The sequence below is a fragment of the Copadichromis virginalis genome, linkage group LG17, assembly GCF_057382275.1.
Source record: "Copadichromis virginalis isolate Kocher_CV1m ecotype Utaka linkage group LG17, C_Virginalis_male_GT1.1, whole genome shotgun sequence".
NCBI classification, from domain to species: domain Eukaryota; kingdom Metazoa; phylum Chordata; class Actinopteri; order Cichliformes; family Cichlidae; genus Copadichromis; species Copadichromis virginalis.
The window spans coordinates 38,096,406-38,112,259 of NC_140634.1; the positions used below are offsets into that span (position 1 = coordinate 38,096,406).

A 15,854-nucleotide genomic window follows, 5' to 3' on the forward strand; every position below is an offset into this window, starting at 1 on the left:
GTTTTTTTTTCGTCATTTTGATGGTTACTGTAGTGGCTATATTAATTTCTTAAAGTTCTCTCTTTCTCTTATATTTAATACAACCACACTACACACGGACAAGCGCCTGTTTTATGCACTGTCTTTAGCAACAAGGACGGCAACACCATCGCGTGTCCGCTTGTTTATGTTCCGCATAAACCTTTCACAATAAAGCTCAAGATCCTGTTGAGACTTTTCAAAATAAACTGAATCACGTGAAAGAGCAGATTATTTACGGATGAGAATTAAAAAAGAGCCGCCAGGTGCTAAAAAATAAACCTTAGACTCAAACGTTAGAACAGGCTTTTCCCCGCAGCACGCTGTGTAATAAATACTCACAAAGAAAATGGTGGCTGTTAAAACTTATGTCTAAAAATGTATAGTTTAATGCATCTGTTAAAACACTGGACTCCAGCTACATGACGCGCAGCTGGAAACACTTCATGCAAGTCGAGCTGCCCGAGATTCACAGAATTTACAGAAAATGTTACATTTTTGTGATTTATATCGTTATCGGGACGATAGAATTCTTATATCGGGATATGAGATTTGTACAAATGTACAAACTAAGTACAATAATCAAACAAAATGACATATGTATGCATAATATTATCCCTCTCACACGCGCGCACACACACAGAGGTATAGCATTTTGACCCACTCATCTTTGCAGAGTTGTTGTAATTCAGTCACATATAGTTGTATACATAAGGATGGGTTTAGGGAGGTGCACCTACTTCAGTCGTCTCAGGAAGTGCAGTCACTGCTGGGCCCTTTTTGTCACTGATTTGGTGTTGCTGGTCCAGGACAGGTCCTCTGTGATGTGAACACTGAGGAATTTGGTGCTCTTCACTCTCTCTACTGTGACACCAGCAATGCTGAGCAGGAGATGGACAGCCTCGGCCTTCTTAAAGTCAACGATCAGCTCTTTTGTTTTGTCAACATTAAGAGATTATGGCATTGCACCAAAGTGCCAGCCACTGCACCTTCTCTCTGTATGCATCATCGTCCCTAGCTAGTTATCAAGGCAGCCAGACTGTGTCTCTGTAACCAGTTGGAGAGCTCCTTACATCGCACGGCATGATGAACTTGCATTGCTTTTTCCAAATGTTAAATGGAATAGCTAATCTGACATTTAATCTGATAGCTAATCCAAGTGCTAATCCCTTAATTAATCCCAAAGCTAATACATTTGGTAATTTTAAACTATTAAGGATAGAAAAGGTCAAAATAAATCTTTGGGGTTTTTTTTTTATCCATTTCCCTTTAATTCTGTTTACTCGTTTCTCTTTTTTAAATTGTACTTTAAAAAGATTTTGAATCTTTTTTCCCTTTGGAATTCTAAAATGTGTTTTTTATTGAGAGTTATTTTTTATGTTTTAGAAATTGATTTGAATATTTATTAATGTAATAATCATTTATTTTACAATATTGACGCACACTTTATTTATGTCTAAATAAATAAAAGAATTACAAAATTAATTTGACTGTTCTGGTCCCCCATATAACCCTCGCTGCAAGCTGCAAACAGCAGACAGCCTGCATTTAGAATTTAGCAGCTTAAAATCCAAATGTTCACCTCAAAGGTTTGATGGAAAGTCTGGCATAACATTTGTTTTTCAATAAATTCTAAATGTTTTTGTTGCGAATTTTCTGTATTATATAGATCCTGTATCTTCATGGCATGTTTCATTACTGGAAATGTTTCAGCTGTGAAGTAGAAGAAAGCCGAGGTGTGGGATGTATGGAGGTCATACAGCGCGGCGACGACTCAGAGTGGAAAACAGCAGCATTACAGCATCCGTCCAGGTTAAAGGTTGTTGAGTTTCGCTTTCCAGTCGTCAGAAATGAGGCTTTCGTCAGTTTAATGTCACAGGTGGAAGGAAACGCAGGCAGAGCTCGGACACGATGGAGACGGAAATACTGAGAATGATCTGCGCCGGCCAAGGAGCAGTCAACACGGAGGATTTAGTGTATAATCTGTTTTCCGGAGATCCCACGAAGTTGTCGGAGATCATTTGTAACCAAGAGAAATTTGTTTCGTGTTGTCCAAACGGACAGCCGAAGGTGGTGGCCAGGACCCGCCTGAGACTTTGCAGAGTGAAAGACTGTCTGGGGATATGCAGGGGTCTGCACCTGTGCAAAAACTTCCTCTTCAGCGGATTCTGTCAGTTCACTCAGCTCAGGTAAATATACTGGACTTAAAAGTAAGTAACAGAGCTTATTTAGGGAGTGTTATTTATGTCATGTAGTTATATCACATATGGTTGTAAAATCAACAGGTTTAAAGTCCAGGACACTGATGGTGCCTTTAGGTATTGTTAGGAAAATCCGACAATTTACAGCAGTTTGACACATTTATTCAAAAAGCTAACCTAAACAAGTAACAAAATGTGGCTTTGAGGGCCAGTAGGAAAAGTTGCTCTCTGGTTGTCTTTTAGACTGAAGCTTAGCTTTGAAATGAGTAAAAAGAGTGACAGTGAAAAGAACATGGCTACGTTCATCCACAGAACAGAAAGATTTTCCAACATCAGCAAAGTTTACTATGAAAAATAAAAACTAAAGCGGCTGCTGCGTCTACCCAGCCACATAGAAAACAATCTAGTACTGGGCTAATCCTGTTTCCCAAGCATGTTTCCCTAAACTTCAAACTTAGTTTTCACATTGATGTCGTACTGTTTCTAAGAGTTATCAGGGTGGCTGTTTGTCCTGAACCTAACCGCTGACTTTGTACCATGCAGATAAGCCTTATTAATCATTACACAAAGACAGCTGTCTCATATGACGCTGTTTTTGGTTTTTTTATTCTTAACTGAGCAAATAAATGCTAGCACGCCCAGTCATGACTCAGCTGTGTGGATTCTGTTATAACAGGAGGGGCTGCAGCTTCTCCCATGAGCTGACCTCTGAGCATAACCAAAGACTTCTGAGGGAGCATGAGCTGGAGAGCCTGAGCCGAGAGGAGCTGTGCACCCTGCTGCTGCAGAGTGACCACACAGTTCTTCCTGATGTAAGTCTAACAACACACAGCATGAACCGGACAAGTTAGTTTGCATTAAAATGAACTGTCACCTTTTCTGATATTTGGCATCTTCCAGCTGATTTTACTCCCAGCTTTCAATTATTTAATTTTCTTTTTTTTTTCTTGTTCTGTAACTGATTGTTACCTCACTAATTTAATTATTTAATCTGTATTGTCCTCCACTTTTCCTGACAAGTTTTTATACGCAAGCTTAAGTGTAACTTTATTAAATACTGGATCTGTTGATCAAGCAAGCCCTCCATCGACTTCACAAAACATTACTGCTTTGAACAACAACAATATAAAAAATGAGAGAAGACGTCCTGTTGTATAGAAGTTTATGTGAAAATGATCTCACACTGACCGCTGACCTCAGTAAACAGTTAACCTTGTAGTTCTTGGAACCATTTAGAGCAAAGTCTAAGGAGCCTGGAAAGAAAAGGCGTCTGGACTTCTTTAAGTTGCTTGAAGACATTTCACCTCTCATCCGAAAAGCTTCTTCAGTTCTAAGGTCAAATGTGGAGAGTCCCAGATTTAAGCCCTGTGGGAGTGTCCCCCCCAAAAGGGACAATGGACCCCCTAATAATCCTCTACCTAATCACACGAGCCAAAGTCTGAAAACGGGTGTAGGTCAAAATCATGTGTATCGTGTGATTTCCAAATCACACGATACACATGAAGAAATATCACTTCCTTCTCTCTCTTTAAGTCCTTAAGTCCTCTTTAAGTGATTGTAAACATGAGCACAGTTTCGAGATCAGCCTTTTATGTACTTTACCTTTATAGGTGTCGACAAACATGTCAATGAGGCCCGCCTCCTCAGAATCCTCCCTTGCAACTTTAATATTTTTATTAAAACGGTGTCTCAGTTGTAATTATCTGTAAAAGTCTGTTTTATTTAACCTGTAAGTTTCACTGAGTTGTAGGAAGCTGTCCATGTCTGTGTTGGTTGAGATTTTACAGTATGCTGTAAATTCTCTAAACACCCCATCCAAATGTGCTGGTGTGAAACCAGTATCATATCCTACCCAGTATTCACACTTCCGCGAAATTTAGCCCACCATGCCGAGAAAATGGCGGAGCTCACGCCTAGTACAAGGGGCAGGGATTTTTGCCAAAGTAGGGCACACTTGTCCTTGACCCACCTGTTTCCCTAGATACATCACAGTGGCTTTGCCAAAATCACACGTGGCGAGATTGAGGGCGAGGGATGCCCTTTCCAAGCGATGGAACACATCAGTGAACGTTTATGCTCTGACCAGGTGTCTGAATAGACGACAATATCATCTAAATACACTTCACAATGGAGAACGCTTCCCAGCACGATATTCATGAGCGTTGGAATGTGGCGTAACAGTAACAAACTTCGCAGAACCGACCATATTGACACAATCTTCCATTCTGGGAAGAGGATAGGAGTCAGGTTTGGTCACGCTGTTCACCTTCCGAAAACTCATACTAAACCGCGGGGTTTTATCTGCTTTAGGCACTAGGAGACACGGGGGGACTCCACGCACTAGAGCTAGGAACAGCAAGATGATTTTCCAACGGATGAGAAACTTCTGTCTGGAAAATGGCACGTTTAGTGGGATTCACCCGGTAGGCATGCTGTTTGATTGGAGGGTGGTCCCCCACATCGATATCATGCTCCAGCACAGTGGTACAGGAAGGAGTGTCAGAGAAAAGATTAGGATGATTCTCAATCAACCGACACACGTCACTTTGAACAGCATCCTTTAAATGTGTCCTTAGATCACTTAGGATTTCAGAGTTTCTAAGTCGTGCGCAGCCCTCAGCACAACCGAAAACCAAATCATCACTTACCAGGTCATACAGGTTTTGGAAACTGGCACCCCCACAGTCGCAACTGTTGATACACCACTAGCAAAGTAAGGCTTCATCATATTGATATGACACACACAACACTGTTTCCTTCGCTCAGTCCGCCTGCACTGTATACGGACCACTGAAGGAGTAGAAGTATTAAAACTTTGTCAGCAACCTCAAATTTCCTTTGCACAGCTTTCTTATCAAACTTCCTTTTCATCTTTCCCTGCGCTGCAACAAGAGCGTGCGATTGCGCATGCTTTATGCAAACACTTTCTAAAAGAACTCTCATAATCCAACACATTTTCCTTAGGAGCATCTATGTCAGACAGAAAATTCTCCTTGAGTAGTTGCATCATAGATTTCAATGTCTGGTGAAAACGCTCGAGTGCACCTTGCGACTCCGGATGATATGCACTAGACTTGTGATGTTTAATACCAAGTGATCGCAAAACTTGAGCAAAAATCCGAGACATGAAATTAGAGCCTTGGTCCGTTTGGACAGATTTCGGCAACCCAAAAGTAGAAAAGAAGTTCATCAGCGCCTTAACAATGGATTCAAAGTCAGAAGATACTGGTGTCCCGATTTTGTTTTAGGAAGTGGACCAACACAGTCAATGAGTATGTCCTCAAAAGGTTCCCCTAAAACTGGAATAGGGTGTAATTAGGGCTGCCACGATTAGTCGACTAGTCACGATTACGTCGACTATTAAATAAGTCGTCGACGATTTTGATAGTCGACGCGTCATTTGAAGCTTTGTAAGATCACAAAAGACGCAGGAATCAGTAGCAGGATTTAAGAGTGTAATAACGGACTGAAACAGAAGATGGCAGCACTGCATGTACAAGGATGCCAGCTGCCGTTAAACCCCGAAGAAGAAGAAGCTCTGTCCCAGAATTCATAGTGCAGCCCAGCTCAGTTTATAACAATGGCGGCAGCTAGTTAGCTTTAATATTACTCTTATTATTCTTTATGGGTCACAAAATAAACATTTAACACATTTTCAGGCGAGAATGTAGCTGTGTAAACCTCAAATATCTGCTCAGTTTATCAAGACACCACATATTTTCAAAAGCACTCCGACGTTTTCGGAGACGTCTGTTACCCACTAGCTCGATAGCTAGCCGGGGGCTAGGCTCACTAGAGCCGTGAGAACACCGGACTCCCGGCAAATCGTTTTCATCTTTCGCTACTCAGGTTAAACATGATATATGAGTCACTTAGATAAGTTAAAAATGTTATTGTTTGGCTTTTTTTCAGTATTTTATTTGTTCCTGAGTAAATCGGTTTGGCTGAGATTAAAGTTATAGTTTTTACACAGCTGAATAAACATCAAGCAGACAGCTGATTATCAGAAGTGTGAGATGCTGGAGAATTTACTCCGGTGTCCTGTTATATTTTAGATAGCAAGGAGTTTATTAAACTCCACCGAAACAATCTGCAAATTTCATTAAAATTTAATAAACTATCATCTTGTCTTTATTTTTAGTTAGCACAGACCTTACACACTTAAAGCTGTAAGCTAATGATAGTTATATAAGAGCAGATGCTGCTGGTGCAATAAGCTGTACGTTTTACGTCCAATGGATGATGATCTGATTAGTCGACTATCAAAGTAATCGTTTGTGGCAGCCCTAGGTGTAATGGAGCGGGTGGAATGGTATGTAGATACTTGAAAGTGTGTGTGAGTATGTACATAGATGTAGGTGTATATATAAACGAGCAAGATACACTGTATATCTCCAAGTGGAAAAATTACATTTTAGTAACTTCACATTGCCTTGGGTGAATCCCCCCCCCCCTTTCTATTTTTTAAAATTTTGTTGTTTGCTTTTCTTTTTTTCCTTTTTTCCCTTGTTGTGTCTGTGTAAATGTTAATGTTCCTGTTGAATAAAAATAAAGTTGGAAAAAATACAAATAAAGAAGTTGGACATCACGATGGCTATATTCATCTTTTATATACAGTATACTATTGTAACTCCCCTTTTTCCCCCTTTCTCCATCAGATATGCTACGACTACAACAATGGTGATGGAGAGTTCGGCCGGTGTCAGGATGGTGATGGTTGCAGGAGGCTCCACATCTGTGAGAACTACATCAGCCGTGAATGCAGCTGCTGGAAGAACCACGATTTTAATGCTCCACAGCCATTCAGAGCTTTGAAAGCTAGAGGCGTACCTGACACACTCTTTCAATCCTTGAAGGCTGCTTATGCAAATAAACAGGCTTTGAAGCTGGCTGGAGTCAGTGACCATGGTCAACGAAGTCAGAGAGGCAGAGGGAGAGGTGGCCATCAGCTCAGCAGAGGCTTTAGAGGAAACAGAGGAAGCCACAGCAGCCGCCCAGATCTGCATCGAGCCCGTTCACTTAGTAACATTGCTGCAAACATTGATGGCTTTGACCTGTGGTCCAGCGATAGACTGAATGAAAGTGACGATGACAACTCTCCCACCAGTGACATCACTGTCGCCGCTACCAGGAACAGGGGCAACCATCAGCGTTTTCAAAATGCTCGTTCCTTAAGTGACATTAACGCTGCTGTCAATGATGAAGCTGCTAAAGGTGGAGAATGGCAGAATAATAGACAGAGGCCTGTCAGAGGTAAACAACAGCTGAAAATACTTCTGTGGGGAGATGAACTAAAACTGCTGTCTGAATGAAGCCTGTGAAATATCTCCTGTTTCTTTCAGATAAAACAGGGATCTGCATGTACTTTATCAAAGGTCACTGCAAACATCAAGGTGAGAAAGTCATGGTTAGTAAGTGTTTTAGGTTTTAATGTAGTTCTTTCTTGACTTTGACCAGCTTTCTTTCTTCTTAGATCGATGTTTTAAAGCTCATGACAAGATGCCGTACCGATGGCAGGTCCAAGAGGGACACCAGTGGACTGATTTGCCCGATAATGAGACAATTGAGAGAGACTACTGTGACCCCAGTAACTCATACAGGTACTTACATTTATTCTGCAACTCAGACATCTCAGGGTTTTTTAAGATCTAGTGGAACTATTAAGCATTTCCACTTTTTTTCAAATATGCGTTGATAAAATAACAGATGCTCCTTTTAAACTAAAATCAAGCTCAGTGTATGTGATAGTAATTTTTATGAGGGTAAAAAGTTTTGATGTTGGCTCTGTATGATGTCAGTGCAAGATAATGTTCTTAAAATGGTCATTTCAGGCACGCAGCGTTTGTTTCACGTACCACATTATTCACCAAAATTATTATAGTGAAATTTAGTTTAAATCACCACAAAATACTGAACAAAGAATCATAAAAATCATCAAAGTTTTTGCATAACTGACCATCTTCATGTTAATACTTTGATTGTTTTTTTGCAGTAGCACCAGCCCGGCCGTGCACTTTGACACGATGACCTGTGGATGGAACAAAGTGCGTCGACTCTCGACAGAAAACTCTGTGATTGAGCCGACCTTCATCCATACCACCGAGTGGCTTTGGTACTGGCAGGATGAGTTTGGGAGTTGGAACATGTTTGCATCCGCTGTGAGTAACTACAGAGTGTTTGCAGAAATTTTGGCAGATTGCTAAGACATTAAGGCACGACTTTAACAGTCCACTGTGTATCCACATTCAAAAAATGTAACTAATTGTGAGTCTGATTTAATAGTTTTATTGAAAAACACAAATAAACTATTTGTAATGTGAAAAATCCCTCATAGTTTGAGCCTGCAGTGCTTTGTTTCCCCTACAGGAGAACTCTACTGTGCATTTCAGTGCTTTTCAATTTGTGTTTCATGTTGTTGTTCTATCCTCCAACAATATCATCCTGATCTGGCATCAGCAGTGATTCCATTACACTCAGGGAGAAATTTTAAATGAAAAAAATATATGAAAAAACTTTTCCAGTCAGGAATCATATTCGGCTGCTAGATAGCAAAAGTTGCGGAGTAGCTTCCAAAAACTAGCTTGTAGTTCATGGATTGTCACTTCTCTGGTGTGGAAGGAGCCTGAGCTAGTACCTAGGTTTCAATGTTATTTCAATGTGCAAAAAAAAAAACATACCAAAACCCATTTATGTACCAGCCCGTAAGCGTATTCAGTTCTGCTGTAAATTTGGGTCAGCTTTTTAAGGCTGTTTTTTGGTACTTAAGTGCTTGATGCAGTCAGGTCTCCTTAAAGACAAAGTGTCTCTAAAAGAATTATAATGATGCTGATTTACGATTAGCTCAGGTATTATAATCAACTGTTCTTTATTAATATCCCAGTGCAGGTTTGAGGTCAAAAACTCGCTCAGTTTTCTTGCTTTGCAGACTAGTGGACATAAAACAGCAGACATCAACAGCACAAAGCTGGAGGAGAAGTTCCTGGCCAATGATAAAGACGTGTTGGAGTTCATTGCTGGTTCACACTCATATTCACTCAGTTTCCAGGGTAAACAAAGAATATGGAAACTGTCCCTGTTTGCTGACTTCAGAAATGCTAATATGTACAGCTGGCTTTATAATTATTATGTAAGTTTAAACTTTTTTACCCGTCAGACATGATGCAGACAAACAAGCATTATGGCACCAAAAGGCTTGTGTGCAGACGACCACGGTTTGTCTCTGCTGCAGATGTCCTAACAAAGAGAGTCAGGTACGTCATCCCAAAAACAGCCCCGCAAGAAAGTTTTCAAACCCCTTTACCTTTTTTTTTTCTCAATCATGAGATCTTTGAATGCTGCTGCAGCTTCATTCTGACAGATACTCCACTCGAATTCCAGTTGGAGACGGGATTTGATTTAGAGATATTGGCTTAAACCTAACACATTTCTGTTCAGTACTGATGGGTAACCATGCCAACATTCGGGTTTTCTCTTGGTCATAGAAGTCTAAAAGAAACAAATCTTTAAAAAAATAAATAAATAAATAAATAAATAAATAAATAAATATATATATATATATATATATATATATATATATATATATATATATATATATATATATATATATATATATATATATATATATATATATATATATATATATATATATATATTTGTGATGTAGAGTACAGCTACATAAAACTTGACAACAGCTGATGACACAAAATGTTTGTCCCTATGAAACATTTGCCTGATTCAAATTTCTGAATTCAGGAAGTTCTGCATGTAATTTTAAATGAAAATAAAATTGGCTTCATCTTTGTGTTTATAGAAATATTGGCAAAATTTGTTGAAAAACTCAAAAACTGGTGTTGATACATTTTAGAAGCTCCTTTTTCAGCAGCACAGCCTTGAGTCTGACCACATCTCTACAGGCTCCACACTCGTGAATTTGGTTTTTTCCTGGTCTTGCTGGCAGATCCTATGAAGCTTTGTCAAATTGCATGGAAGACAACTGTCATTTTCACGGCACCCCGTAGTCGTGGGTGATAAAATTTGCTATAGAGACAAAAACCATTATTTTGTACCAGGCTGTAAACATTATCCACAAAAGTGGGTCAACTTTTTAAGCTAACTTCAAGTGGCCATTTAAGGAATTGCAGTTGTTTTGGGGGGTTTCAATGCTGATTTAATTTTTGACACAGCCAAATATCTCTTTCAAGAAGACGAAACGTGACTATTTACTCATGGAGATGTAAATAAGTAGCTAGCCATATCAGTAACTGGTCATATTAGCTTTTTAGTCAACAAAGATTTCACAAAACATGATGTCTACAGGTTTCTTAGAGACACTGTTGAGCTACTTAGTAACTTAACTTAATAAGACTCAAAGACTGTAGGAACAACCCTGATTGTTCTTAAATTCTTCTGTTTCACTTATTAGCTGTGTTCATTTGGCTCGCTTGTATGGGATCAAATCCTTATTTCACTCAATGACATGCAGATCAAAGAACTCGGTAATGGGGGGTTTTGTTTCTGAATTTTTGGTTGATCTCTCCATTAAAATGAAACGACCATCAAAATGAGAGACTTTATATTTTAATTTCTTTGTAAAGTGAGCAAACCTACAAATTCAGCAGGGTATCAAACAGTTATTTCCCCGTCTGTGTGGAGCCTCAGCATGAGTCACAATTCTTTAGTTTGGGGTTGTTTTTTTTTCTTTCGTTGGTTTGTTTTTCAAGGAATTTGCAAGAAATTAAAAATATGATGTTTTTCATTGTCGCTTATAACGGAAAAATATTTTATTCATTTAAAATTAAAACTTAAAAAAGTTTGAATAAAGAAAAGAAGTCTGCTTACCGCAGTGATCATTAATTACATTTATCTGATGTGTGTTTTCAACCTTTAAAAACAATAATTAAAGTCATTCTAACCCTTTCTCTCTGCAGAAGGCCTTTGGTTCAAACTTCCACTCCAATACCAGAAACCTGGGACAAGACACAGATCCCTCAAACAGGATACTCGGTATTGTAAAAAAAACCAAAAAAACCCCCATTTTATATATATATATTTATTTATTTTCATATATATATAAATAAAACTGAAAATAAATTCAGATATTTCACACTATCTGCTGAAAAAACCTGCTTTACAGGTTTTCATATCAGATTTTGTGTGTTAGCGTTGTGATTATGTTATTTGTCTCCACTCCATTCTACTTTTCCTTTATAATTGTGACTGAAAATGTTTAATGTTCCTGTTTTTTCTTATAGCGAATCTCACTCCAGCCCAGCTCGGAAGAATTTAGAGAAGTTGTAGCTCTTTTCTCTGAAACCATGAAAAGCTGTGATATCATCAACATTGAGAGGATTCAGAACAAAGCTCTTTGGGAAGCCTTTCAGCTGTACGTATTTCATTTAATGTAGTAATGAAATATGTTTGGCTTGTGTTGTAAAAATGCTTCTTGGAATAAATCTCAATCTGGGAAGCCTGTTCATTTTCCCTTAATTGGTGGAAAATGCAGCTGCAGGTTGAGCAGCAGAGTTGAGTATGTGGGCTGACATCATATCCTTCAACCAGCATTTGTCGCATGTCCCTTCTGTTCTGTCCTCTCCACTCCCAAATTCTGGAAGTAGTCTGTGGGGGTGAGCGTTGACATCTTGGAGGATAGAGCGGAGCTCCACACCATCACACTGCCAAACACAAACGTTAATCTTCCCTGTTTGATAAGAATTTTTTTTTTAACTTTTAGGGTCGTGTTGCTTAAGTTCATCGAGTTTGGTGGACATTTGTTTATGCACAGCTCTCTTAAGGTCCCACTACAACATTTCATTCATGAATGAGTCTGGGCCATTCATTGGGCATCATATTGATTTGTTTCTTTTTCAGCCATTCTGTTGTGTATTTGCGGTTGTGCTTGGGATCATTGTCCTGATGCATGACCAAAGGCTTTGCTGTCAGACAGATGGCGTCCCATGAACAAATTGTAGTTCATGTTTGACTTCATGAGTGCAAGGTAGATTTTCAGAACCAGAAGCTTGATCTAAGATCAACATGTATATTATCTGACTTTTTTCTGCTTTGTCCAGTGTAAGTAGCATTTTAGTATACCGCCCCAAAAAGTTAAATGGACTGATTCTTATATATCGCTTTTCTACTCTCCCGGAGTATTCAAAGCACTGTATACAACATGCCTAATTCACACATTTATACATGCACTTCTAAACTCAAGTACAAACTAACAACATTCACACACCGATGGAAAACCAGATTCTGTTCATCTGGACGTTTTCAGTGGGAGAAACGTTTCGTCACTCATCCAAGTGACGTCTTCAGTCTCAGCTGTCCGCAGGCTTCCAACCTTATAAATAGTACATTTACACAGTGACTGAAACCAGCACCAATGAATGAGCAATGGGCTGTGAGGTCAGCTCCTTGATCATTAATATGCAAAGTGTCATGATCATTGCTTTCATGCTCTGGGGGACCTGTAGATGCCTGGGGCCTGGATCTCCTCCATGCCTGCTTCATGTCCTGGGGGGCAGGGCTATGGCTCCCCAAACCTATTATTGGACACTTACATGAACAAACCTTATGCGTGTACACACAAGTGTTCACACAGGTGTACAAGCAGGTACTCACAGACACACACTATCTTGGTTGGCTGCTGCCTGTAAACATATCGTGCATTACTAGTCGTGTATGCTGCTCAGTAACATTCTATATGTATTATTTACTGTTACTTATGCTTATGTTGGTTGTTACCGTGGTTTCCTACTGTTTTCTTTGGGTTTTTTTTTCCTACATCAGGTCATTATGCAGATTTTCAGTATCCCTCTGTTGCCAACTTCTCTTTTCTTCTTTCTCTTTCTTTCTTGTCCCCCGGGTTCTGGTTGCCTCACATCTACATAGATTGAGTGACTTTACATTCACACACTTACTGTACATGTACCCCTTTGAGTTCATTTTTTCTGTCTCCTACTTGAAGGCAGAAGAATCAGATGAAGACCAAAAACAAAGGAGGAAATGTGACGGAAGAAAAGCTTTTTCATGGCACTGACTCCAAATTTGCAGACACAATCTGTCACCACAACTTTGACTGGAGAATCTGCGGAACTCACGGAACGTCTTATGGCAAAGGTGATTGGAAGAAATGTTGAATAGCATCCATTTAAAACATTTTCATTTCAGTCTTGCAGATGATTTTGTGACACTAGGGTTCCTGCTGTCTTTCCCCACAAATGCATTTTTTTCACAGTCGTCTTTTTTGGTGTCTAAACACAGGTAGTTACTTTGCCCGTGATGCCAGATACTCCCACAACTACACCGGTGACACTGATGTGAGAGCCATGTTCATCTCACGGGTGCTGGTGGGAGACTTCACCAAAGGGTCCTCTGATTATCGCCGACCTCCCTCCAAGGATGGAGGGGGCATAAACTTCTATGACAGCTGTGTGAATGATGTAATGAACCCCTCCATATATGTGGTGTTTGAGAAGCAGCAGATCTACCCCGAGTACCTGATCCAGTACAAGACCACAAACATGTTTATTGATGGCACAGTACCAAAGCGAGTATCAGGGTCGAGACTAGCACAGCAATCTGTGGTGGTACCAAGACACGTGGCAGTAGGGAAACCACTGGTATTACCCACCGCAGCAGTAGTACAGACACCATCGGTAGTACACAAACTAAATACCATCTTAAGTCAAACCACTGCACGGCACCTTCCCAGCACAGCTTCTTCCATGGACTCAACCAGTGGAACAGTCAACAAACCCACACCATCAACTCCATTTCCCACACTATCTCCAAGGGAATTGTTAGACTTTTCTGAAAATGTAGCTGAGTTAGTAAAAAGATTTTCCAGAAGTGGTACCTGAAAATGTGAGTTATGATTTGTGAACTGTGCTCCAGAAAAAGAGTTGGTAGCACCAGCTTCCCAGTTAGATTCTATTAAAGTATTTTAGGTTTAATATGAATGATGAAGAAACTTTGACAGACATGCTGAACATGTAGATTAGAGGTGATGCAGGTTTCTAAAGAAAGCTTCAGAAATGTTAAATGTTTCATACTTTCTCTTTCCATTTTCAAATTTCTCGTTTGTTTTTTCTCTTTGTTGTTTTGATGCTCAAACCTTTCCACCTAAATCACATGTACTGTAAAATTATTTAAGGTGAATTTCTAAAACTTGACAGCTTTTCCACTCATTATGTTTAAATTAAACTTTGAAATAACTTTTATACAGAATAACTCAGAAATAGCAGCACAACGCTAATATCACATAAGCACGCTGAGCTAGAAGAAACACCTGATTGCTTTTCACGTAATTATCTCAGGTAGTTAGTGGTTGTCATATTAGCGTGTCCTACTGTATTAAGACACTGTCAGATTGGCTGAGACACATGACGGCCTGTGTGTTGATAACTTTGCTGTTTAGACAACCTTTGTGATGTCAACAGGAAGCTGGGACCAACTTCTTGGAGCACAGATAGAAACAAAGGGCTGCGATGTGTGTGACACTCACTTCTCTGTGTTTGGAAAAACATGTAAAAAAAAAAAGAGAAAGAAAACAATAAACGCTGAGCACAAAGACGATACTGTGGTAGTTGTTCATCTTTCACACTTCGCCCTGTTGTGCACTGATGAGCGCACGCTGCTGCTGTTGGAGTCAAACACATGGAAGTTTCCTTAAAACTCGATATGAGGGCAAAATATTAGCCTGTCAGTTTGTTAGAAGCTATAATAATAACCTACAGGTGAGCAGGGATGAGCAGTAACGCGTTGCAAGTAACTACTGTAATCTGATTACTTTTTTCCATTATTGAGTAAAGTACAATAGTACTATTGCAAAAAAAGAAATTAGATTACTGCTACTTTCCTGTAAGCGCTACTGCGTTACTGAACCGTGATTTTATTTGTGAGAGTGACATACGAGCGCGCGACGTCTGTGGCAGCAGCAGACGTGTGTAGATCAACGGATACTATGGAGCTCGGGAGAGAGTGCGACCATGCAGCGTTGGAAGTACTCACATTACTTTGATTCTGTAAAAACATTGTCATCCGCTGTACACTCTGCATGATTAAAACTAATACTAAGTTTTAAAAGATACTTTTTCATTTGATTCAATTTTAAGTGATGGATTATGCAGAAAAAATAGACTTGGGCTGATACCTGAATACGTTATAAAGCAATAGTACTTTATAATGTATTCAGGTTGCATATGTTTTTTAAAAGTAACTAAGTAATAAAGTAACTAATTACTTTTGAAAATTAGTAATCAGTAAAGTAAAGTGATTTCTTTTTTGGAGAAGTAATTAGTAACTTAATTAATTAAGTAATTAATTAAAAATACAGTTAATCCAGTTCCTTCGCAATGGCCCATCCATACGAGCTGTCATAAGAGTTTGCTCTATAGCCCAGCACAGTCTGTGCAGTAGTATACAGGAGATGGGCTGTTGCGCAACGACACATCCACAGAGCCATAGACGCATTGTGACGCCATGTGTTTTCATTACTGGACATGTTTCAGCTGTGAAGCAAAAGTAAGCCCTTCTTTTCATTTTCAGTCGAGGTCTATGGAGGTCATACAGCGCGGTGACGCCCCCAAGTGGACATCAGCAGCATTACAGCATCAGTCCAAGATAAAAAAAAAT

The 15,854-nt window shown here is 39.5% G+C and overlaps 1 protein-coding gene across 2 annotated transcripts; it reads left to right on the forward strand.

Annotated features, from left to right (window-relative positions):
* Positions 1–1,631: 1,631 nt before the first annotated feature.
* On the forward strand, positions 1,632–15,017 carry LOC146689894 (protein mono-ADP-ribosyltransferase PARP12-like). 2 transcript variants are annotated; one of them, XM_085437578.1, is made up of 12 exons: positions 1,632–2,207; positions 2,896–3,031; positions 6,878–7,472; positions 7,562–7,612; positions 7,693–7,819; positions 8,215–8,377; positions 9,145–9,265; positions 9,373–9,469; positions 11,147–11,222; positions 11,471–11,601; positions 13,186–13,337; positions 13,482–15,017. In XM_085437578.1, the coding sequence occupies exons 1-12, from the start codon at positions 1,930–1,932 to the stop codon at positions 14,078–14,080; spliced, it is 2,526 nt and encodes an 841-aa protein (XP_085293704.1). In that variant the 5' UTR covers positions 1,632–1,929; the 3' UTR covers positions 14,081–15,017. The 2 variants fall into 2 exon arrangements, with proteins under 2 accessions (XP_085293704.1, XP_085293703.1); XM_085437577.1 differs by having other exon boundaries at positions 1,633–2,207; positions 8,212–8,377.
* Positions 15,018–15,854: the final 837 nt, after the last annotated feature.

What these genes read in the sequence shown, in the direction of transcription:
- LOC146689894 (XM_085437577.1), top strand. Translation starts at nt 1,930, where the DNA reads ATGGAGACGGAAATACTGAGAATGATCTGCGCCGGCCAAGGAGCAGTC. An exon ending in TAGACAGAGGCCTGTCAGAG is followed by an intron (nt 7,473 to 7,561) that starts GTAAACAACAGC and finishes TGTTTCTTTCAG; the next exon opens with ATAAAACAGGGATCTGCATG. An exon ending in GTCCTAACAAAGAGAGTCAG is followed by an intron (nt 9,470 to 11,146) that starts GTACGTCATCCC and finishes TTCTCTCTGCAG; the next exon opens with AAGGCCTTTGGTTCAAACTT.